The sequence below is a fragment of the Centropristis striata genome, chromosome 13 (genome assembly GCF_030273125.1).
Source record: "Centropristis striata isolate RG_2023a ecotype Rhode Island chromosome 13, C.striata_1.0, whole genome shotgun sequence".
Classification (NCBI taxonomy): domain Eukaryota; kingdom Metazoa; phylum Chordata; class Actinopteri; order Perciformes; family Serranidae; genus Centropristis; species Centropristis striata.
In genome coordinates, this window is record NC_081529.1 from 23,151,582 (window position 1) to 23,175,501 (window position 23,920).

At 43.3% G+C, this 23,920-nt stretch overlaps 3 protein-coding genes across 6 annotated transcripts; 2 read left to right on the forward strand and 1 right to left on the reverse strand.

Moving 5' to 3' along the window:
• The first annotated feature begins 715 nt into the window (after positions 1-715).
• syngr1a (synaptogyrin 1a) lies at positions 716-7,802 on the forward strand. The gene is made up of 5 exons (XM_059348119.1): positions 716-817; positions 1,228-1,465; positions 3,812-3,957; positions 6,708-6,791; positions 7,677-7,802. Exons 1-5 carry the CDS (start codon positions 716-718, stop codon positions 7,800-7,802), a joined length of 696 nt encoding a protein of 231 aa, XP_059204102.1.
• Positions 7,803-9,432: 1,630 nt separating this feature from the next.
• ifnphi3 (interferon phi 3) lies at positions 9,433-10,483 on the reverse strand. Its single transcript, XM_059348904.1, has 5 exons — positions 10,338-10,483; positions 10,159-10,251; positions 9,913-10,074; positions 9,651-9,722; positions 9,433-9,540 (listed from the first exon to the last, which is right to left on the reverse strand). Exons 1-5 carry the CDS (start codon positions 10,473-10,475, stop codon positions 9,433-9,435), a joined length of 573 nt encoding a protein of 190 aa, XP_059204887.1. The 5' UTR covers positions 10,476-10,483.
• A 7,618-nt stretch (positions 10,484-18,101) lies between these two features.
• Positions 18,102-23,440, forward strand: LOC131982591 (globoside alpha-1,3-N-acetylgalactosaminyltransferase 1-like). Of its 4 annotated transcripts, none has more exons than XM_059347093.1 (11): positions 18,102-18,190; positions 18,512-18,897; positions 19,101-19,133; positions 19,292-19,327; positions 20,056-20,115; positions 20,838-20,870; positions 21,002-21,136; positions 21,206-21,338; positions 21,420-21,615; positions 21,703-21,922; positions 22,039-23,440. In XM_059347093.1, exons 2-11 carry the CDS (start codon positions 18,839-18,841, stop codon positions 22,178-22,180), a joined length of 1,047 nt encoding a protein of 348 aa, XP_059203076.1. In that variant the 5' UTR covers positions 18,102-18,190; positions 18,512-18,838; the 3' UTR covers positions 22,181-23,440. The 4 variants fall into 4 exon arrangements, with proteins under 4 accessions (XP_059203076.1, XP_059203078.1, XP_059203079.1 ...); XM_059347095.1 differs by having other exon boundaries at positions 20,059-20,115; XM_059347094.1 differs by having other exon boundaries at positions 18,130-18,190; positions 18,586-18,897.
• Positions 23,441-23,920: the final 480 nt, after the last annotated feature.

The window sequence follows — 23,920 nt, forward strand, 5'->3', positions numbered from 1 at the left end:
AGTGTAACACACTCACATACACACACACACACACACACACACACTCAGTGTAACACACTCACATACACACATACACACACACTCACATACACACACTCTCTCTCTCACACACACACAAACACTCACACACACTCTGTAACACACACACACACACTCACCCACACACACTTACATACACACACGCACACACACACACACACACACACACACTAAGTTAGCATCAGGCTGAGTTAGCATCAGGCTAAGTCAGTATCAGGCTAAGTTAGCTGCAGCTGGAGATTTTAACATTTTCAGAATAAAAAAAAAAAGAAGTAATGTTGTCAGGTTTTTCACCCTGTGTTGCCTGTCAGGTAGTGTAACCCCGCCTCCTTTACTGTGATTGGACGATCTGAGTCCTGAAAAGATTGAAGTTTGGACTAAAATGAAAGCCTGTGACTGGTGGAGCTGTTTGGAGGCGGTCCTCAGCCTGTAGGACTGAGCTCAGGGTGACACTCAGCCTGTGAGACTGAGCTCAGGGAGACACACCCTCAGCGGGATGAGGAGGATTAGAGCAGATTAGTTTGTAGAGCAGAGAAGAAGAAGAGAGACAGGACCCGTCACACAGACCAGGACCAGGACTCTGAGGACCACCTGGACCAAGTGGACTGAGCGGGAGGTGGAGGGTTCAGGTAGAGAGCCAGGCTGAGCAGGTCTGAAGTGGTCTGAAGTGGTCTGGATGGACGGGTTCCAGGCGTACGGGGCAGGGAAGGCAGGTGGAGCGTTTGACCCCCTGACCTTCATCAGACAGCCTCAGACCGCCGTGAGGATCACCTGCTGGGTGAGTCTGATGATGTCATGATGATGTCGCAGGGCAGCTGGTGTGTGTGTGTGTGTGTGTGCGTGTGTGTCTGTGAATGTGTGTGTGTTTGTGTCTGTGTGTGTGTGTGTCTGTGTATGTGTGTGTGTGTGTGTGTGTGTGTGTGTGAGTGTGTGTGTGTGTGTGTCATGAGACTGGTGTTAACATTCCTGAGGTTCAACACGAGACTTCTCGAACAGAACTTCACTGTTTCACCGCTGCTCTCTGATTGGACGGTTTACAGAAACTGCTGCTGAGACAACAGGCCGTGTCCTTCAGAGGAGAAAACGTCTGTTAGCATCTAGCCTTGTCATTGTTAATGAGTGTGTGTGTTTGCGTGGGGCTAACGTCTGTCTGTCTGTCTGTCTGTCTGTCTGTCTGTCTGTCTGCAGCTCTTCTCCGTCGTGGTGCTCGGCTGCGTCTCTAACGAGGGTTACATCAACCGTCCGGCGGAGGTCGAGGAGTTCTGCATTTTCAACCGCAACCCGGTGGCCTGCAGCTACGCTGTCGCCGTGGCAACGCTCTGCTTCCTCTGCAGCACAGCGTTCCTGGCGCTTGACATTTACTTCCCTCAGATCAGCAGTGTGAAGGACAGGAAGAAGGCTGTCATGGCCGACATCGTCGTGTCAGGTGACTGATGGCAGGTGTGACTGATGACAGGTGTGACTGATGACTGATGACAGGTGTGTCTGATGATTGATGACAGGTGTGTCTGATGACAGATGACAGGTGTGTCTGATGACAGGTGTGACTGATAACAGGTGTGTCTGATGATTGATGACAGGTGTGTCGGATGACAGGTGTGTCTGATGACAGATGACAGGTGTGTCTGATGACAGGTGTGACTGATAACAGGTGTGTCTGATGATTGATGACAGGTGTGTCTGATGGCAGGTGTGACTGATGACAGGTTTGATTGATGACTGATGACAGGTGTATCTGATGACAGGTGTGACTGATGACAGGTGTGACTATTGACTGATGACAGGTGTGTCTGATGACTGATGACAGGTGTGACTGATGACAGGTGTGACTATTGACTGATGACAGGTGTGTCTGATGACTGATGACAGGTGTGACTGATGACAGGTGTGTCTGATGATTGATGACAGGTATGTCTGATGACAGATGACAGGTGTGTCTGATGACTGATGACAGGTGTGACTGATGACAGGTGTGACTGATGACAGGTGTGACTGATGGCAGGTGTGACAGATGAAAGGTGTGTCTGATGATTGATGACAGGTGTGACTGATGGCAGGTGTGACTGATGACAGGTTTGACTGATAACTGATGACAGGTGTGACTGATGACAGTTGTCACTGATGGCAGGTGTATCTGATGACTGATGACAGGTGTGTCTGATGACAGGTGTGACTGATGACAGTTGTGACTGATGACTGAAGACAGGTGTGACTGATGACTGCATCAGGTGTGACTGATGACAGGTGTGACTGACGACAGGTGTGACTGATGACAGGTGTGACTGATGACAGGTGTGACTGACAACAGGTGTGACTGATGGCAGGTGTGTCTGATGACTGATGGCAGGTGTGTCTGATGACAGATGACAGGTGTGTCTGATGACTGATGACAGGTGTGACTGATGATTGATGACAGGTGTGACTGATGACTGATGACAGGTGTGACTGATGACAGGTGTGACTGATGACAGGTGTGACTGATGACTGATGACTGATGACAGTTGTGACTGATGACTGATGACAGGTGTGACTGATGACAGGTGTGACTGATGACTGATGACAGGTGTGACTGATGACAGTTGTGACTGATGACTGATGACAGGTGTGACTGATGACTGCATCAGGTGTGACTGATGACAGGTGTGACTGACAACAGGTCTGACTGATGACGGATGTGACTGATGACTGATGACAGGTGTGACTGATGACAGGTGTGACTGACAACAGGTGTGACTGATGACAGGTGTTACTGACGACAGGTGTGACTGATGACTGACAGCAGGTCTGACTGATGACAGGTGTGACTGATGACAGTTGTGACTGATGACTGATGACAGGTGTGACTGATGACTGCATCAGGTGTGACTGATGACAGATGTGACTGACGACAGGTGTGACTGATGACTGACAACAGGTCTGACTGATGACGGATGTGACTGATGACTGATGACAGGTGTGACTGACAACAGGTGTGACTGATGACAGGTGTTACTGATGACTGACGACAGATGTGACTGATGACAGTTGTGACTGATGACAGGTGTATCTGATGACTGATGACAGGTGTGTCTGATGACTGATGACAGGTGTGTCTGATGACTGATGACAGGTTTGTCTGATGACTGATGACAGGTGTGACTGATGACAGTTGTGACTGATGGCAGGTGTGTCTGATGACTGATGACAGGTGTGACTGATGACAGGTGTGACTGATGACAGGTGTGACTGATGACAGGTTTGACTGATGACAGGTTTGACTGATGACAGATGACAGGTGTGTCTGATGACAGATGACAGGTGTGTCTGATGACTGATGACAGGTGTGACTGATGATTGGTGACAGGTGTGACTGATGACTGATGACAGGTGTGACTGATGACAGGTGTGACTGATGACTGATGACAGGTGTGACTGATGACAGGTTTGACTGATGACTGATGACAGGTGTGACTGATGACAGGTGTGACTGATGACTGATGACAGGTGTGACTGATGACAGTTATGACTGATGACAGGTGTGACTGATGACTGCATCAGGTGTGACTGATGACAGGTGTGACTGGCGACAGGTGTGACTGATGACTGACAACAGGTCTGACTGATGACGGATGTGACTGATGACTGATGACAGGTGTGACTGATGACAGGTGTGACTGACAACAGGTGTGATTGATGACAGGTGTTACTGATGACTGACGACAGATGTGCCTGATGACTGATGACAGGTGTGTCTGATGACAGGTGTGACTGATGACAGGTGTGGTCTATGCAGGTCTCTGGTGTCCGGTCTGGTTCGTGGGTTTCTGTTTTCTGGCCAATCAGTGGCAGGTTTCTAAAGAAGAAGACAACCCTCTGAACGAAGGCGCCGACGCCGCCAGAGCCGTGATCGTCTTCTCCTTCTTCTCCATTTTCACCTGGGTACGTACCTGAACCACTTCACCTCAGCGGCACCACGAGCCTCTGCTGCCTCCTGCTGCTATCTTCTGCTTATGAAAATATGAACAACACTGAAGTGAAAAATATTAATAATACCAAAAAAACTACCAATAATAATAATAATAATAACAATAAAAATAATAATTATATTAATAATAATAACAAATGTCTGTCAGGTTAATTTAACATTTGTTCAGTCTGACAGTCTATGTATAAGGGTGGAAGCCATGACATCTGGTTATAAAGCTCGCCCCCCGGTGGCTACAGTAATAAGCCCCGCCCCCTGGTGGCTGCAATAATAAACCCAGGCTGCATCCCATTGCTCTTATTTCGCATCCATGCGTCCCTCACTTGCGCCGTTCACTTGCGTCTTAGTCTCGCCCACCGGGGATGCATGGAGAGACGCAAGTGAGGGAAGCGAGGAGAGGGGATTTAAGAGACATGAGACGTCCTTCCCTTCAAAGCGTCACATGAAGCGACGTCCGTTTCTAATGACAGCAGATCACAGCTGGATCAGCTGTCAGTCACTTTAATAGCTGGAGACATGCACTAATAATAATAAGTGTTTTCTCTGTTTAACAAACACCTGCACATGAATAACAACCTCCATTGTGTATTTATACTGTGAACTGTGTCCAGCTCAGGGGCACGGGAAAGCTTTTATATTATTTATTTATTATTATTTGCTGTATATATTAGGACGGCGTATTAGGGCCAAGTATGAAAAAAAAATACGGACCCGGGGGAGGGGGGTAATACTGGTCCATGCCTCACTGGGTCCGTCCGGTGCCACAAATGCAAACACACACACACACACACACACACACACACACACACACACACACACACACACACACACACACACACACACACACAAACACACTTCAGAGATGGATAAAGAATCTCTAAAACCAGCCACCGTGGCATGCATAAAGACGCATCACATGAGAATGCCCGTGAGGAATGAAGGTTGGGAACAATAAACCTGCTGCTGTGAAAAAAGTTTAGACGAACGTTACACACTGTAACTGTCAACAAGGAGCAGAGGAGGTCTGAAAGACAGCGCTCCATGTGACGAGAGGCTGGAGGGGAGCGTCAGTCGGATCACTGAAACAATCACTCTGATAAAACACCCAAAACAGAGTTAGTCATGGAAAAGCGGAGACATCCCGCAGGTAGAAAGGAATGAAATGTGGTGATGTAGTACCATCACCTCATGTTATGTGTTTTTAAGCATGCTATGGTGGCTAGACCCTTCTCCCTTGGATCCCTATTTATTTATTTTTTCATACAATCCTGGTGATAAATTAATTATTTAATATCCCAGAACATGATTTAACCGCTGAACACCGGCCAATGTTTTATTAGGTTGGCTGATTAAGGTAAAATGTAAATTATGTCACTCAGATCAAACCTACACTCAGGAATGATCAGCCTCACATGGGACTGATGAAAATGACAAACAATGTAAAAGTGTTTCTTGCTGACGGACAGACTCATACTCTCTACTGTTTTTTTTTTAACTTTAATAATATCCATAATAAATCTGTATGGTAGAAAAAACAGATCATGAAAAGGAAAAAAACTTCTAGAGCGATCTTTCTCTTAATTTATTATAAATGTAGAAATATGTTTGTGGTGTTTTTGTTGTTCAGAGTCACAATAAAACAGATTTTAACTACATGTTGAATCATATAAATAAAATATAAAACTTGTGGTGACACACTTTAGTTTAATCTGTGATCTGTCTTCACTCCAGTATGAAACTACAGCGATGTTGCGATGTTTAACATCAGTCCGATCAGCTGCTGCGTCTGTTCAATAAGTCAGGGGGCGGGGCCACCGCTAAAAGACTTCCGCATAGGTTGCTCTTGTGTATCCTCGCTTGTGCCTCCTCCTATATGCCTCCTCTCTCCTCTATCCTCTATCCTTCGAGCACAAATAAGTGCTTTGGGACGGTCGTAAAGGTGGCGCCCGCGAAAGAACTTCCGGTTCAATCGAGGATAGAGGAGGCGAAAATTAAGAGCTTTGGGATGCAGGGCCAGCCCGATGGTGGCTGCAATAATAAACCCCGCCCCCTGGTGGCTGCAGTAATAAGCCCTGTCCCCTGGCTGCACTAATAAGCCCTGCCCCCTGTTGGCTGCAGTAATAACCCCCACCCCCACCCCCCATGGCTGCAGTAATAAACCCCACCCTCTGGTGGCTGCAGTAATAACCCCCACCCCCACCCCCCATGGCTGCAGTAATAACCCCCACCCCCACCCCCCATGGCTGCAGTAATAAACCCCACCCTCTGGTGGCTACAGTAATAACCCCCGCCCCCCGTGGCTGCAATAATAAACCCAGCCTGCTGGTGGCTACAGTAATAAGCCCCGCCCCATGGTGATTTCAGATCTTTTCACGCTGATTTTTGTTCAAACGTTCATTTTTCTGATCAGTTTGGTTTCAATCAATTGTGTGATTCTACAAAACGTGGCTGTGACATCACGGCTGTAACTGACTCCTGATTGGTCGATGATGTCACCAGCTGACTGAAGCTTCACGTCTCTGAATTTAAACTTTAAACATTTAAAAAATTAAACACTCGTTAACAAACATGATGCTGTTTCCTTCTCTGTGTGTTGTTGTGACGTGTTGTGTGTGTGTGTGTTTGTGTGTACTTATGTGTGTTTGTGTGAGTTTATGTGTCTGTGTGTGTGTGTGTGTGTGTGTGTGTGTGTGTGTGTGTGTAGGGAGGTCTCACTCTGCTGTCGCTGGAGCGTCTGAAGAGAGTTTCATTTGAAGAAGAATACAACAAACTGTTCAGTCCTCCACTGGCCTGAACACACACACACACACACACACACACACACACACGTATCTTGTTCCTGGCCTCTGATTGGCTGCTCCAAGTGCCTGTCATATGAAGTGTCTTCCTGTTGCCATGGCGACAGGGTGAATTGTTTATCTTCAACAGCTGATTCATAAACATGTGATGTTGTTGTTTTTGTTGTTGTTGTTAGTGATGTCATCATATATTGTGATTAAAGATGATGAACACACAAGGAGTTAATGAGTCTGTGGTGACATCACTGTGACATCTTGACGTGTGTACACAGTATATAAATATAAATATATAAACATATAATATAAATATATAAACATAATAAACACAACATACTGCTGCTCTACAAGTCATGGAATAGAATATATTACAAATTATTTTTATTTACGTTTGTAGAAGTGAAATATTTCAAAGACTTAATAAAAGTATTTTATCAGTTTTATTATTTAAGATATTAATAAATCACACAGACCTGATCAGACCTGCAGGACAAGGACCACCAGGAGTCCTCAGACCCTCCACCTGTCCCCCCCGACTGCTCCGTCCCCTGATCCTGATCCTGAATCTGATCCTGATCCTGAAGCATCTCCTGTCCTAGTCTGATCTGGACCGATGATCCTGAGTTTACCTGCTGAGACTCCCTGACCTTTAGCTGCAGTAAGCTCACCTGTCCCCTTTTTCTCCCTTCCTCCTCTCCCCCTGTCCTCCTGTCCCCCTGTCTGTCCACCTGTCCTCCTGTCTGACCTCCTGTCCCCCTGTCCTGTCCCCTGTCCTCCTGTCCCCTTGTCCTCCTGTCTGTCCCCTGTCCTCCTGTCTGTCCCCCTGTCTGCCCTCCTGTCTCGTGTTAATAAAGTTTTGTCTGTCCCTGTGTGTCCAGGTGCTGCAGTGTCTCCTGGCGGTCTACAGGTTCAGACTGGGATCGGACTCTGTGACTCTCAGTCCAGACTACGTGGATCCGGACCAGCAGGACGCGCTGGAAGAGGCCCCGCCCACTGATGAGTAGGGGGGCGGGGCTTGCTGACGGACAGGCTGTTTATGTTCTGGGACAGTGATTCGTTCAGGGACTGTAATGATGTTCTATCAGGGGGCGTGTCCTGTCTGTCATCAGCCAATCACAGACCAGCAGTACAGACACAGGTGGACTTATTTAACCTGGATCAACCTGTTAGCAGCTAGCATAACATCATTAGCAAGGAAGGTAAACAAGCCAGTTAGCGTCTTTGTAGAAACTTTAGTTATTAAATATAGTTATTACAGTTATTAAATATAGTACACTGAACTATTTATTAAATATAACACACTCTGTGAGTTAAATGGTGCTGCAGTTTTAGTTTTTGTGTATCTTTGCTTTGTCTGTTTGGCTCTTTAATGACTTTGTTGAACATTTATTTGACAAAGACATTTAATAGAAATTTAAACAACAACAATTATTATTAATGTTATTTTTTAAATGATCAGTGTAATAAATACATAAATCTACATGAACAACAAAATTAACACTTTGAAATAATGTTCAGATCTTTGATGTGTTTCTTTTCTTTCTGTCTGTTGTAGATCAGCAACTTTAAAACAATAAAAATAATAAGGAAAATTAATTAATTAATAAAACACAATAAAATGTTTTTTGGGTGAAAGTTAAACCGCAACAATATGAACCAAAATACTTTCATTGTTTCTAACAACTAAATCTGAAATATTTCACTTGAATCATTCTCTGAATGTTTTCTAGTTTTCTCTGTTTAAGACTCAACTCAAACTCTGAACAAGTCTGAACTAAAAAAAGGTTTTATAATGACGCCTACGGGTTTGTTTGGTTTTTATTTTCAGACAGAAAAATGTATCTTTGTTGTTCAGTCTGAGTCACTGAGTGAGTCACCGTGTTAACAGTCTGACACCTGCTGTCTCTGGAGCTAGCATTAGCAGTTAGCAGAGCAGGTTAGTTTAGCATTAGCTGTTAGCAGCTTAGCTTAGCATTAGCTGTTAGCAGATCAGGTAAGCTTAGCATTAACTGCTGTTAGCAGGTCAGGTTAGCTTAGCATTAGATGTTAGCAGAGCAAGTTAGCGTAGCATTAGCTGCTGTTAGCAGGTCAGGTTAGCTTAGCATTAGCTGTTAGCAGATCAGGTTAGCTTAGCATTAGCTGCTGTTAGCTAAGGTCTGTTTTAATAATGAATCTTTAATCATGTGAAGCAGAAAATAAGATAAAATAGAAACAAGATCAGTGAGTCACTGCTGAGTCAGTGTGTTAATGTGTGTGTGTTTGTGTGTGTGAGTGTGTGTGTTAGTGAGTGTGTGTGTGAGTGTGTGTGAGTGAGTGAGTGAGTGAGTTGGTGTGTGTGTGTGCGTGTGTGTGTGTGCGCGTGCAGTAAAGGTCAACCATCAGATTTTCATTCATGATGTTTTATTCTGAATAAACAGAAAATAAATATAAAAAATAATTTATAAAAAGTATCAAAATATAAAATAAATATAAATATATAAATATATAAATAAATACTTGGTCAATAAATAAATAATATCAGTACAAATGAAAAACAGCTTGTAGTCTCATGTGGGCGTGGTATGTTCATCAGTGGGCGTGGTCTGACTCGTCCGTGGGTTTTGCCGGGTTCATCAGTGGGCGTTGCCTGGTTCATCAGTGGGCGTGTCTCCAGGTGAAGCAGCTGTGGTGCTGGGACAGGGTGGACTTTAGGACCCGGCGCAGGTCTCTATTCAGAGCCAACCAACCACAGGCCGCGCTTTCCTGAGTGACACACAGAGACCCGCCCACCCAACTCTGATTGGTCCACACTCTGACAGACAGTTGTTTTATTTACAGAACATGTACGTTTGTTTGTTTGTTTGTTTGTTTACCTGCTGCTGCAGAGCTACAGTCACATGACTGAAGTACGTGGATAAAACACCTGAATCATCAACACTGGGCAACTAGACAGACAGGTCAGAGAGAGAGACAGGTCAGACCAACAGACAGACAGAGACAGACAGACAGGTCAGAGAGACAGACAGACAGGCAGACAGAGACAGAGACAGACAGACAGGAAGGCAGGCAGACAAACGGACAGACAGACAGACAGACAGACAGGTCAGAGAGACAGCCAGACAGACAGGTACTCACACAGCCCCCAGCCCCCACCAGTCGGTCCGTCAGGTGTCTGAACTGGTCGAGTCTCTTCTGGTCCCAGGTGACTCCGTTCACTCCGACAGGTGAGTCGTTGTCCTCAAAGATAAGCTCCGCCTCCTCCAGAGACTTAAACACTACCCACGATGCTCGGTGGCACTGCAGGGAACCAATCAGAGGTCAGAATTTTAAGACCACCTGTCAGGACTTTAAAGCAGCTCTGTGATTGGCTGACAGGTTTACCTGAGAGTGATTAGCTGTGGCAGCAGAGAGGGCGGAGCTCGGGAAGGAGATGTTGGCGTTATACGGCAGGCACTCGGGAGGAAACTCCCCCCCCTACAGGACGGACACAGACAGCTGTCAACACAATGCTAACAGCAGCTGATGCTCACAGCAGCTGATGCTAAGCTAACAGGTCCTACCAGGTGTCTCAGCAGGTTGTGGGCATCCTCCACCATGTTCCCCTGCAGCTGGCAGGTCGGAACAGGAACCGCCATCAGCTGGAGGCTGCAGAGGAGGGCGAGGAGCACCGGGGACAGGGTCATGGTATTGGTGGTCATGATGGTCATGATGGTTCTAGTGGTCCTGATGATCCTGGTGGGCCTGGTGGTCCTGGTTCCAATGCTTCTTTGTTCTGAAACAGACCTCAGTTTAATTTCAAATTCTTCAAAACTACAAACTGACTTTCTGAGTTTTAAAAACCTTCACCTGGTCCTGGTCCTGGTCCTGGTCTTGGTCCTGGTGTGAGTCCTCAGATCCAGGTGAGTTCATGTAACTTGGAACACGGAGCAGCTGATTGGCTGGCTGTCAGGACCAATCAGACCACAGAGCTGTGTGAGTCATCAGAGAGTCTGAGACCTGGACCAGGACCAGGACCTGAACCAGGTGAGTCACTGCCGGTTCATGATCCGGTAAATGTGGAATTATTAGATTTATTTTGTCTGTAGTCAGAAAGTTTCTGCAGCTGAATGAAGTGTTATTTTTATTATTTCCATTCTGATTATTAATGAAAAGTTTAAATATATACAGATGTGTGTCTGTATGTGTCTGTATGTGTTTGTGTGCGTGTTTGTGTTAGCGTGTGTGTGTGTTTCTGATGGAAACTTGGACGTCAGATCAGACGTGGAAATGTTGATGACATCCTCACGCCAGGTTTCATTTCATTGGAAATAAAGAATCTTAAGTTTTTTATTGTTAGTAATAATCACAGTGAGTCAAACTGATCTCAGGTCAGCTGACTAATCCTCCTCCTCTGTGATTGGTTGACTAATATTCCACTGTCGTTCGTGGCGCTCGCTGTTTGCGTCTGTGGCGGTCTAGGAAAATCGATGTGCGTCTGTGGAAATGCCGTGGCGTCGCTACGACGACGCTGAGCTGCACATTCATGATTTAACGTTAACAATCCAACGTGTTTCTGTTTTACACTTTAAACTGATCTCAGGTCTGAAAACTCAAGAACTCAGTGTGAAACTTTCTGTTTTATCACAACGACGTCATTTATGACTATTGAATATTGAGAAATGGAGCTCCAAGTGACACAAACTTCATTCACTAAATTAATAACATCAATAACATTATTACATTAATAACATTATTAACATTATTAATATTAATAACATTATTAATATTAATAGCATTAATAACAGTATAACAGTATAACATTATTAACATCATAACATTAAAACTTTATTAACATAACATTAACATTTATAACATTATAACATTAATTATATTATTAACATTAATAACATTATTAACATTAATAATATTAACATTATTAACATAATAACATTATTAAAATTAATAACATTATTAACCTTAATAATATCAATAATATAAATAACATTAATAATGTAATTGATTGATTGATTGTTGGACTGATTGATTATTAACTGATGGAATTCAAATCAAATAATAAACATAAATAAATAAATATTAAACTCTTTGCAGAATGTTGTCGTCATGAAACATTTTTTTAAATTGAAAGAGTTTAAATAGCTTAAATGTTTGTTTGTCAGAAAGTTGATAAATAAACTCACCGTAACAGATCTGATGGAGGTCCTGCTGGTCCTGGTCTGTGCTGGTCCTGGTCTGTGCTGGTCCTGGTCTGTGCAGGTTCTTGTGGTTCTGATCGTCTCTGTCTTGTTGTGGTTTATAAAGCTCCTTGGACAGAAACTGAAACTCTGTCTTCAAATCAAAATCTGTCAAAAGTTCTACGAAAGTCGGAAATTCCTGCCTCACCCATCACCCCACCACCCAACCACAGGGTGCCATGCTGCAGAGTGCTACAGAGTACTACAGAATACTCCATCAGTATAAAATAGTATAGAAACAGAAATAGCAGAAATAAAGTCATTAGAAAGTTTTTCATCTCATCTCTGGAACTGAAATGTTTCATTTCATTTATTAATTTATTTTAAATCAGGTTACATGTTATTTTTACTGTGTGTGTGTGTGTGTGTGTGTGTGTGTATATAGTATAGTATATATAGTACCGTTCAGAAGTATGGACACGCCTTCTCATTCAGTGTTTTTTCTTAATTAATATTAAGACAGCCAAACTATTAAGAACAAACATGGAATTATGAAGTGACACAAAGCAGAAAATGAGAAGAAGAAAAAAAAGAACTCTCTTGTTTCGGTATGTTTTATTTTCATTATGATATATTGTGATATGCTCTGATATCTAGACATGGTTTTATTCATAATAACCAAAATCATTGTCAAGAAAACCATGGGAAATGTCTAGATATCAGCTCTTAAATTGAACTCTTATCTGCTATTTTTGTTGTTATCATTATATTTGTCTAAACAAATGTACCTTTAGTTGTACCAGGCATTAAAATGAGCAAGTAAGCAGGAGAAAACAATAAAATCAGATCAGTTTTATTTATATAGCCCAAAATCACAAATCACAGATTTGCCTCAAAGGGCTTTACAGACTGTACATGGTACGACATCCTCTGTCCCTCACATCGGCCAGGGAAAAACTTCTCAAAAAACCCTTTTAGCAGGGGAAAAAGAAGAAGAAACCTCAGGGAGAGACAGAGGAGGGATCCATCTCCCAGGATGGACAGACCTGCAATGTGGTCTAATATTCTTTTCCAGAAGAATATTACATAATTTTACTGTATGTATATGTATATATATGGATTTTGTGGTTTGAGGAGGAAAACAAGTGGCTAAGTGTTGTATGTGTGTTTGTGTGTGTGTGTGTGTGTGTGTATATATATATATATATATATATATATATATATATATATTCATTCATTCATTCATTACCATTAACCACTTATCCGCATTCGGGTCGCGGGGTATATATATATATACAGCTATTCTTTGATTGCAGGTTGCTGAACATCATAGTTACCAATACATGCTGTGGAGGATTATTAAGAAAGCATACTAACAATTATTATTATTATTATTATTATAAATAATAATAATAATAATAATAATAATAATAATAATGTCATCATTATTATTATTATTATTAATGAGACTTTAATGTTCAGACTGAAGAGCTTTGTGACCTGCTGAGGACAGGATGTTTCCTGAATGATATTTTTCTTCATATTGTGAGAATAAAATGATTATTGATTACTGATGAATGGTGAATAGTTGCATTGAAGGTTGAAGGGTTAAAGACTGATTATTGTAAGAATAAAATTATTATTGATTATTGATTATGAATGGTTGCATTAAAGGGTTAAAGTGTGAATATTGTAATAATAAAATGATTATTGATGAATGGTGAATGATGAGTGGTTGCATTAAAGGGTTAAAGGGTTAAAGGGTGAATGGAAAGTGCTGCATCATGAACTTTTACCGTTCTTTCTCTGCTAGAATTCATTAAGTTCCACTGTGACTCGTTAATATTTTCTGTATGAATCAGGATGCGGTTCAACCCCCGAAATGTTCAGTTCTCGTTTACAGCGAAGAGCAGAGCGGCGAGCAGCAAGCGGCGAGCAGTGGCAGGAAGTTCACTTCACATTTAGACAGAACAGAAAGATACAGGAAGGAAAACGCAGCTCCCCTCTCTGAACACACTCATTCAGTTTCCACTTCAGCTCAGAGGGACCAGGAAACCAAAGAGTCCCCACAACACGTCCCTCTTTCAGACACGTCACAACTTCAGCTCAGAAGGACCAGGAAAACAAGAGTCCCCACAGCACGTCCCTCCTTCAGACATGTCACCAGCTGACGTCCTTTCATTATTTTAACTGAAATCTACTGTCAAAATCTGATGACATGTTTTTCTTTTCTTTTTTCTCATCTTTATTGGTGATACAAAACTAGAAATAGAAATAGAATAATGCAGACAACATATATATATATATATATATATATATATATATAATTATATACTCACACAGATTCAGTAAATATGTTAAATCTGGAGCACAGAATTACAGTCTTTACAGCTTTTTGGTTGAGGGAGTTGGACAGTGTTTTACAGTAAAGTTCTAATTCCTTTTTGAAGGCACAAAAAGCAGGTTGGGTTTTCAGAACCTTGCATTTATGAATATAAAACTTAGCTAACAGTATAATGAGGTTGCATAGGTAATATTCATTATCAAGTCTTTTTTCATACATTGTTAGTACATTTTTAGGCAAAGCTTAAATTGGTCATAAATATTGTCCCAGATGAAACGACAGATGCCCTGCCATAGGATTAAAACAATCATGAATTAACTCTGGGTAATCCAATATGTCTAGTACAAGACAAATATTATTCGATATGTGTCTCCCTCTCATGAAACGACTGTGTCTTGTCAATAATGTCATCCAAAACAAGTTTTAGCAAAATTCTATAGTCATTATTTAGGTGGCTTATTGGGCACCAATTATCAATCAGTATGTTTACATGACACTTGAAAAAAACAAATTATTGCCTTAATCTGACTATAACTGGACAACTGAAGTGCATGTAAACGTGTTAGTCCGACTCATGTCGGAGTTCTCCTACTCCGATTAGGGCACCCAAATAATATGATTGGAATAGGGATTTCGCCGGCATGTATGAGGAGGACAGAAGTCCTATTAGACGCCAATATCGATTTTTAAGCGTAGCTCGATTAAACTGTGGATGTAAACGCACTGAATGGGAAGCAAATCTTTGTTTGGTTTAGGGATAAGGGTTATAAGGCCTTGTGTTAAAGTTAGAGGGAGGACACCTTTATCAATACTTTCACAGAAAACTTCTAGTAAGAAGGGAGCTAGCTCTTTGCAAAAGGTTTTATAGAATTCAGATGTAATCCCTTCCACTCCAGGAGATTTGTTATTCTTTAAGATATTAATTGATTCCACTACTTCCATAAGATAAATTGGGCGGTCACAGATTTCTCGGTCAGCAGTACTGATCAGTGTAGTATCAGCAAGGGCATCCATAAATGAGACAGCATCATCTTCACAGTATTGAGAACAGTATCACTGACCTCTCACATCATGAAGGTCATGGAGAGACTGGTTCTGGCACACCTCAGACAGCTGGTGTGCCCATTACAAGACCCCCTGCAGTTTGCATATCAGCCCCGTGTTGGGGTTGATGATGCAATCATCTACCTGCTGCAGAGGGCTCACTCCTCCCTGGACAGACCCAACACCTCAGTCCGAATCATGTTCTTCGACTTCTCCAGTGCCTTCAACACCATCCAGCCCAGACTGCTGAAGGCCAAACTGGAGAGCACGCGGGTGGGCGCTCCCCTCATCACTTGGGTCGATGACTATCTGACGAGCAGGCCGCAGTTTGTGAGATTACAGAACTGCGTGTCTGATCAGTAACATCGGCGCCCCCCAGGGGACTGTACTGTCCCCCTTCCTCTTCACCTCATACACTGCTGACTTTCAGTGCTGCACTGAGTCGTGTCATCTGCAGAAGTTCTCTGATGACACGGCTATTGTGGGGTGTGTTGAGGGCGGAGGGGAGGCTGAGTACAGGGACCTGGTGGACCGCTTTGTGAAGTGGTGTGGGGAGAACCACCTGCAGCTGAACGTGAGGAAGACGAAGGAGATGGTGTTGGACTTCAGGAGGAATAAGCCCCTGCCCTCTCCTGTCAGCATTGGTGGGACGGATGTGGAGATGGTACCCTCATACAAGTACCTGGGGGTCACTCTGGACAATAAACTGGACTGGTCCACCAACACAGAGGCCGTCTACAAGAAGGGCCTGAGCCGGCTTTACTTCCTGAGGAGGCTCAGGTCCTTCAAAATCTGCAACAAAATGCTGCAGATGTTGGGGGGGGGGAGAGTCTGTTGTTGGCTCCAAGCTTGTCACCCTGGAGGAGGTGGTGGAGGACAGGATGCTGGCAAAACTGCTGGCAGTCATGGACAATCCCTCCCACCCCCTCCACAAAACACTGGACAAGCTAAAGAGCAGCTTCAGCCACAGACTCATTCAACCCCGCTGCTCCAAGGAACGATACAGGAAGTCGTTCCTTCCTTCTGCAATAAGACTTTACAATTCATCTACCTCTGCCAGAACCAACATTACTGAGATGCACTAAACCTTTGCACTAAATCTATGCACGACACTTTGCTATGTTATTAATATTATTACTATTATTATTATTATATATACTGTTGCTGCCATTAATACTATTATTACTATATACTGTAATATACTAATATTATTATTATACCGGCCTTACAGGCCTTATTTATTATTATTATTATTATTATTACTATTATTATTATATATTATATTACTTTACTTGTAATTACTCTATTTATATTTTTTCATTTTACTTTTATATTGTTTATTATCTACTATTACATATTATATTATATTATATTATATATATATATTATATACTGTACTATTATTATTATTATTATTATTATATACCGTCTAGTCACTATAGCATTGTTGCCATCATATCACCAGTTTAATTATTACCATCATCTTGCCAACCATCCTACCAAGTGATGATGTTCTTTTCTTAACTTCTTAAGTGTCCTTGTTCTTGTTCTGTTCTGTGTTTTTTTCTATTGTTGTTTTTATTTATGCTACCTCAGTATTTTATTCTATTGTATTTTATTGTACTTGTATACCGGACTGCTGTGACAACCGAATTTCCCTTCGGGGATGAATAAAGTAATCTATCTATCTATCTATCTATCTATCTATCTTTCTATCTATCTATCTATCTATCTATCTATCTATCTATCTATCTATCTATCTATCTATCTATCTATCTATCTATCTATCTATCTATCTATCTATCTATCTATACATCAGTGATCATCAACTGGCGGCCCATGACTGGATTCCAAAATTGTAAATCAAGGACAAAATATCATGTGGTCCGCACTATTAAAGCAACCGAAAACAGCAACGACAACTGAGACTCTTAACTATCAGTAATACCCACCATATATGACTCTATTTAATGAGGAATGTGGTATAAGTGATAGGGGCCTGACTCATAAAAGCTAAAAATGCCTTCAGTTTTGTAATGACATGAAAAAATATAAACAATAAATAAACATTAAATAATAATGTTATGCCAATATTTGATTGTTATTTCATTTTATTTGAGGGTCCGCCCCCCAATGTGACTGTCCAGTAAAATTCTGGCCCTCCGACAAATGTAGTTGGTGACCCCTGGTATACATTTTTAAAAACTGAGAACAAAAATTTGCAATCTGATTTGCAAGCTTGTACCCCCAGCGAGACAGGCGGGTCTGGAACAGGGCTGCAAATGGCTGCAGGTCCCCTGGTGGCATGTCATAAGTCTGTTCATGTTGTGAAGTGTATTATGCTTATGTTGGTGAGGTTTTTTCATGGTTTTTCCTCCTTTCCTCTCCTTGCATGTGCTGTATTTCTCTCTCTTCCTCCCTGTCTTCCTGTCCTGTTCACCTCTGTCTTATTGTTTGTGTGTGTGTTTTATACGTTTGGATGGGATGATGTCTAATTTAGTTGTAATGGTACTTGTTACTCTGAGCAATGACAATAAAGATGATTCTAATTCTGCATCATCACAACTGTATTGTTTATTTTGAGTTGAGTTCTGTTCACCTTACTCTACACACTGTCTCCTGGATCCCACAAAGACTCCTTCTGCTTTCCATTGGTAAAGTTTGTTCTTCTGGAGATACATTATCTGGACATATGGAGGACAAAATCTGATGACGTGTCTAAACTGTGACGTCACATGACGCGGTGTTACCTACGGGGAGGAGACGGGGCCTCGGGGAATGTTGACGGTTTAACGAAGTTCCACGTCCTGTTTGTAGCAGCTGGGAGCACGCACTGGGAGCGGCCGTGGACACGGTGAGTGTGTGTGTGTGCGTGTGTGATTGTCGGTACCGTCTCGCAGTGTTCGGTGAGTTGATTGACAGGCGGGTCCGTTCGGGGCTCGCCCGTTAAGACGCGGAAGTGTTCGTTTTCTACATGGAGTCTGGTTCACATCCGCCCGCTGCTGCTGAGACGGTTTATAAAAACACGGTTATTATACAGAAAATAGTTCCTCTGTTAGAAATACTGGAATACTTAGTAAATCACCGTTTAATAAATATTATTTGTAAAGTTAAGTTATATATAAAGTTATTAAAGCTGCAGAGACACAAAACTGATGATTCATTGATCCTCCAGACCCCAGAAATGAGACCTCCTGAGACCTCCTGGACCCTGAAATGTTTCCCTGGTTTACCTGAAATCGTCCACAGGGGGGCGAAGCAGACCTGCAGACCAGCTGGAGTCCCGCCCTGTAAACACACAGATCAATAGTCCTCACCACCACACCCTGAACACACACACACCTGACTCCCACCAGGACCAGGACATCAAAGACTAAATTCTTCCTACGGACACAGAGTCTTCTCTACTACCTGCACCTGGTCTGAGAGGACCTGGTCTGAGAGGAGCCAGTCTGAGAGGACCTGGTCCAGGAGGACCTGGTCCAGGAGGATCTAGTCTAGGATGAGTGTGATCAACAGGAAGAGTGTGGGGGTGGTCCTGCTGTCAGCTCTGCTCTTGGGGTAAATTTATACATAATAATTTTATATTATTATTTGTAACAGTTTATATTAATACTAATAACAGTTTCTATTATTATTAATAACAGTTTATATTATTATTAATAACTATTTATATATATATTTATATATAAAGTTCAATAAAAACAAATGTTTGTTTCGCAAATATTTATTATTACTGATTGTGTTTCTGTTTGAACCAACAGAGTTCTGTACTGCTACATGTACCAGCCCAACAGGTACACACACACACACACACACACACACACACACACACACACACACAGGTACAGACACACACTCAGGTACACACAAACACACACACACACACACACACAAATATTAAACACATATACTGTATATGTATAATATTTGTGTGTGTTTTTGTGTGTTACAGGGTCTTCGGGGACGTTGGTGTCAGACGAGAGAACGGGTCAGTAACTCTGTAAACTTTTCCCAGGGTGTGGACTGATAGGCTTATCGGCTCCACGTTACACACACACACACACACACACACACACACACACTACCCACACTATACACAGACAGACACACACACACACACACACACTATACACAGACACACACACACACACACACACACCACACTTTCACCTGTTCAGTCTGATACACCTTCTCACTCTGAGAACACTGATGAAATGTAATGTAACTGTATAAAGCCTGCAGGTGTGTAGTTCATCCTGCAGGTGTGCAGTTTGACCTGCAGGTGTGCAGTTTGACCTGCAGGTGTGCAGTTTGACCTGCAGGTGTCACTGCAGCAGCAGAATGTTGCTGATGTTCTGTAGAAGTGAAACAGGTGATCGTGCTGCAGCTTCAGTCACATTTTTATTTTTTCTATAGGTTTAGGTTAATATTAAAGACATCAGAACAGATGGAGGAATATGATTTAATATTTGATAAATGACTGATACAGCAGGTATAGATGTTCATAAACACATTAATTAACTTAACAGTACACTATTTATTACGCGTTTATATTCAGATTTTTGATATATTTAAAATCAACTAAAAACAACTAAAGACAGAGTTCTGATGCTTCCTTGAAAACTATGATAATAATCATAAAAACAGTAATAAAATGGTTCTCAGCTCAGTGGCCCTCAGGTGTGATTACCAGATTGTGTGTGTGTGTGTGTTCAGCAGACCTGGTGATGATGACATAGCTGCCAGTAATGACCTCCACCTGGTGGCTCCTGCTCAGTAAGACCTTCATCATAATCATCATCATCATCATCAGTATTACCTCACCCCAGGGTTCATACACAGTACAGTGTATGTATACAGTGTACAACTGTTAGCAGTAAGCACCCTTGATGCTAATGCTAACTGTTAGCAGTAAGTACTAGTGATGCTAATGATAACTGTTAGAAGTAAGTACGAGGGATGCTAATGATAACTGTTAGCAACAAGTACTAGTGATGCTAATGGTAACTGTTAGAAGTAAGTACTAGTGATGTTAATGATAACTATTAGAAGTAAGTACAAGGGATGCTAATGATAACTGTAGGCAGTAAGTACTAGCGATGCTTATGATAAATCTTTCCTGGGAGGAGAGTTAAAAGAGGAGAAGGTCAGATGATGTGCTGTCGTGGTACAGAGACGATCAGAGAACACCTGAACAGCTGGTCAGGTAGTCAGGTGGACATGTGGTCAGGTGTTCAGGTAGTCAGGTGTTCATGTGGTGGTCCGATGTTCAGGTGGTGGTCAGGTGTTAAGGTGCTCAGCTGGTCAGGTTCAGGTCCATCTGACCGTTCGGCAAGCCTCTTTGGTTTTCTGTTAGCACAATGATCTGAACATGTGACAGGAAGACAACCTGGAGGGTTTACAGTGCTTACAATGCTAACAGTGTTAACAATGTTAACTGTGCTAACAATGCTAACTGTGCTAACTTTATTCTGATGAGGAAACGATTTCTGTTTCAGTCTGCAGTACAAACAGCCGAGCATCATTCACGGGTTAGTATCTGTCTGTCTGTCTCTCTGTCTGTCTCTCTGCTTGTCTCTCTACCTGTCTCTCTGTCTCTCCGTCTGTCTCTCTGCCTGTCTGTCCGTCTGTCTGTCTGATGATGTCATTCTGTGTCTGGTAGCCGTGGCGACGTGGTGACAGTGACTCCCTGGTTGTCTCCGGTTGTCTGGGAGGGAACCTTTAACGCGGTTCTACTCGACAGCATCTACAGGCCGAAGAACATCAGCATTGCCGCCACTGTGTTCGCTGTTGGAAAGTAAGTGTGACATCACGGCGCTGAAACTGTGACCTTTGACCTTGAGCTGACCCCTCCGTCCTCCGACAGGTACATCAAGTTCCTGAAAGACTTCCTGGAGACGGCCGAGCAGCACTTCTTCGTTGGTTTCAAGGTGCACGTTTACGTGTTCACTGACCGGCCGGACGAGGTGCCCCGAGTCCGGATGGCGGCCGGCAGACAGGTGAGGAGGAACCGAAGGAGCCCTTTAGGTGTCAGGGTTCTGGCGGCGTGTGTCTGATCCGGTGACTTCCTGTGGTTGCAGCTGACGGTGCGTCCGGTGCCGAGCTCGCAGCGCTGGCAGGAGATCTCCGCCCGCCGCATGGAGCTGATCCAGCTGCTGATCGAGGAGCAGCCGCGCCGCGCCAACAGCTATATCTTCTGTCTGGACGTAGACTCCAAGTTCCACGGCCGCTGGGGGACCGAGTCCCTGGGAGGATTGGTCGCTGTGATCCATCCAGGTCAGAGTCCTGCGCGCCCCGCGTCTGTGTACCTGCATTAAGCTGCCCTAAAGGACCTGGCCTTAGGTTGTTTCTGTGTGTCTGCAGGTTACTACAGGGACGACCGCAGCAGGTTTCCCTATGAGCGGAGGCCGGCCTCCAGAGCACACCTGGCTGCTGGCGAGGGGGACTTCTACTACTGCGGGGGGGCCTTCGGAGGACTCCTGCAGGAAGTACACCAGCTCGCCAAAACCTGCCGCGCCAACTTCGAGGACGACGCCAAGGAAGGCATCGAGGCCGCCTGGCAGGAGGAGAGTCACCTGAACAGGTAGGAGACTCATCTGAACAGGTAGGAGACTCATCTGAACAGGTAGGAGAGTCACCTGAACAGGTAGACTCACCTGAACAGTGTTTTAACAAGACTTCCTGTCTCTCTGTGTTCAGGTACATGTGGATCAACAAGCCCAGTAAGGTGCTCTCACCTGAGTACCTGTGGCAGGACTTCAAATCCAGAAACCCAGAAATTCAAATCATCAGATTCTCTGGAGTCATCAAGAACTACGCTGAGATCCGACCCAACGTCTGAGAGTCTGGACTAATTCGGACTGAACCGTATTGACCTGGACTGAACCGAACTGAACTGTCACATGGTGTCAGGACAAGACCCGTCCCCCTTCCAGTCTCAGGACCTTCAGCTGACGTTATAACGTCTACTGAGCATGTGCTGCTTTAATTTACCTGTGACTCTCTTACGTCTCTTTTTAAAAAATATCGTACGCACTTAACTATGACACTCAGGTGACCTACACTCAACTACCTGAACACATCACTACTGATGAAAGAACCCGACTATCTGAAGGATTTGGTCCTCCTACTGCGACTGAGGGAACATTCATTTCATTACAGAAATCAGAAACATTAGAACACTTTATTTGAGCTTCATTTATCCACAGACAGCTCAGTTAACAATGGAGACACAAAAAGAAAATACTTTTTTAGTCCTAGTTTAGTATAAAAACAAAGAGAAATCCAAACATCTGCAGTGTCACTGAATCATCCTTTAAAAGCTCCAGATTCCTCGAGGCTCGGAGCTGGCCCTCATCTGGAACCAGTTCTTGGTGTTTGGATGGCCAAAGGACCAGGGGCCTCATGTATCAAAGACCGCGTAGCTTTCATACTGAAAGATGGCGTACTCCCAAAACTAGAAAAGTACGTACGCAAACTCACCTCCACGTGTATCAAACTATGCTTACTCCAGGTTCAGCGCACCTTTCCGTGACACATCCCAACCAACTGAGCGCACATGCACGAGCCACCAACCACGCACCAGCTCCTCCCGAAAATGAATGCGCAAATGACATGCAAATATAAATCGCCGGCATGCCCACTGATTATCGACAAAACAACGGCAAATCAACTTACTGCCACTGCGCACGAGGTGGACTAGGTGATCTCTGGGTTGGAGGCAGGAAAAATGAGCTTTTTGTTGCCTCAGCTCTGGGATCAGTAACAAGGTGTCACTGTGGCTGTTAACGCAGCTGGATCAGAGACCTGCACCATGGCAGAAGGGTCCCTCAAAACACGCTCCTTCTGAACGCCACCGTTATTGAATTCAGTCAGAGCCATTCGGTATAAAAATAGTGGAAATAGCAGAATATATAGACTTAAGAAAATATACAGTCTTAACATCAAAACATATAGACTTCAACATACAATCATTGCACAAGTCAGCAGCAGTACGCAGGTGAAGTCTAAAATATGATAATAGATGAAAAAAAAAAAAATCTATCCCCTCATATATAGAACGGATTATTGATGGTGAAAAAAAGGCATTTTCCCCTCCATTTTCCGAGAGCTATAAACTATAAAAATAATTGCCAGTTGTGTGTGTAGTATGAGTTTAGACATGAAACATGTTTTAATAGAGCATAAAAGACAGTAGTTTCTGCCAAACAAAAGTTTGCGGTGCCCACCGCACATTCTCACAGCACCTCGAAAGGTTGCGGAGCGGTCCACACATTGTCACGGCAAGTTAACTTTTCATACATGTGGCGTGTGCGAAAAAAAACAGCGTACGAGAGAGAGAGAGAGAGAGAGAGGAGAGGAGAGGAGAGAGGAGAAGAGAGAGAGGAGATGAGAGAGAGAGAGAGAGAGAGATAGAGAGGAGAGAGAGAGAGAGAGAGAGAGAGAGAGAGAGAGAGAGAGAGAGAGGAGAGAGAGAGAGAGAGAGAGTGAGGGAGAGAGAGAGGAGAGAGAGAGAGAGAGAGGAGAGAGGAGAGAGAGAGAGAGAGAGGAGAGAGAGAGAGGTCTACCTGTTCTGATGATC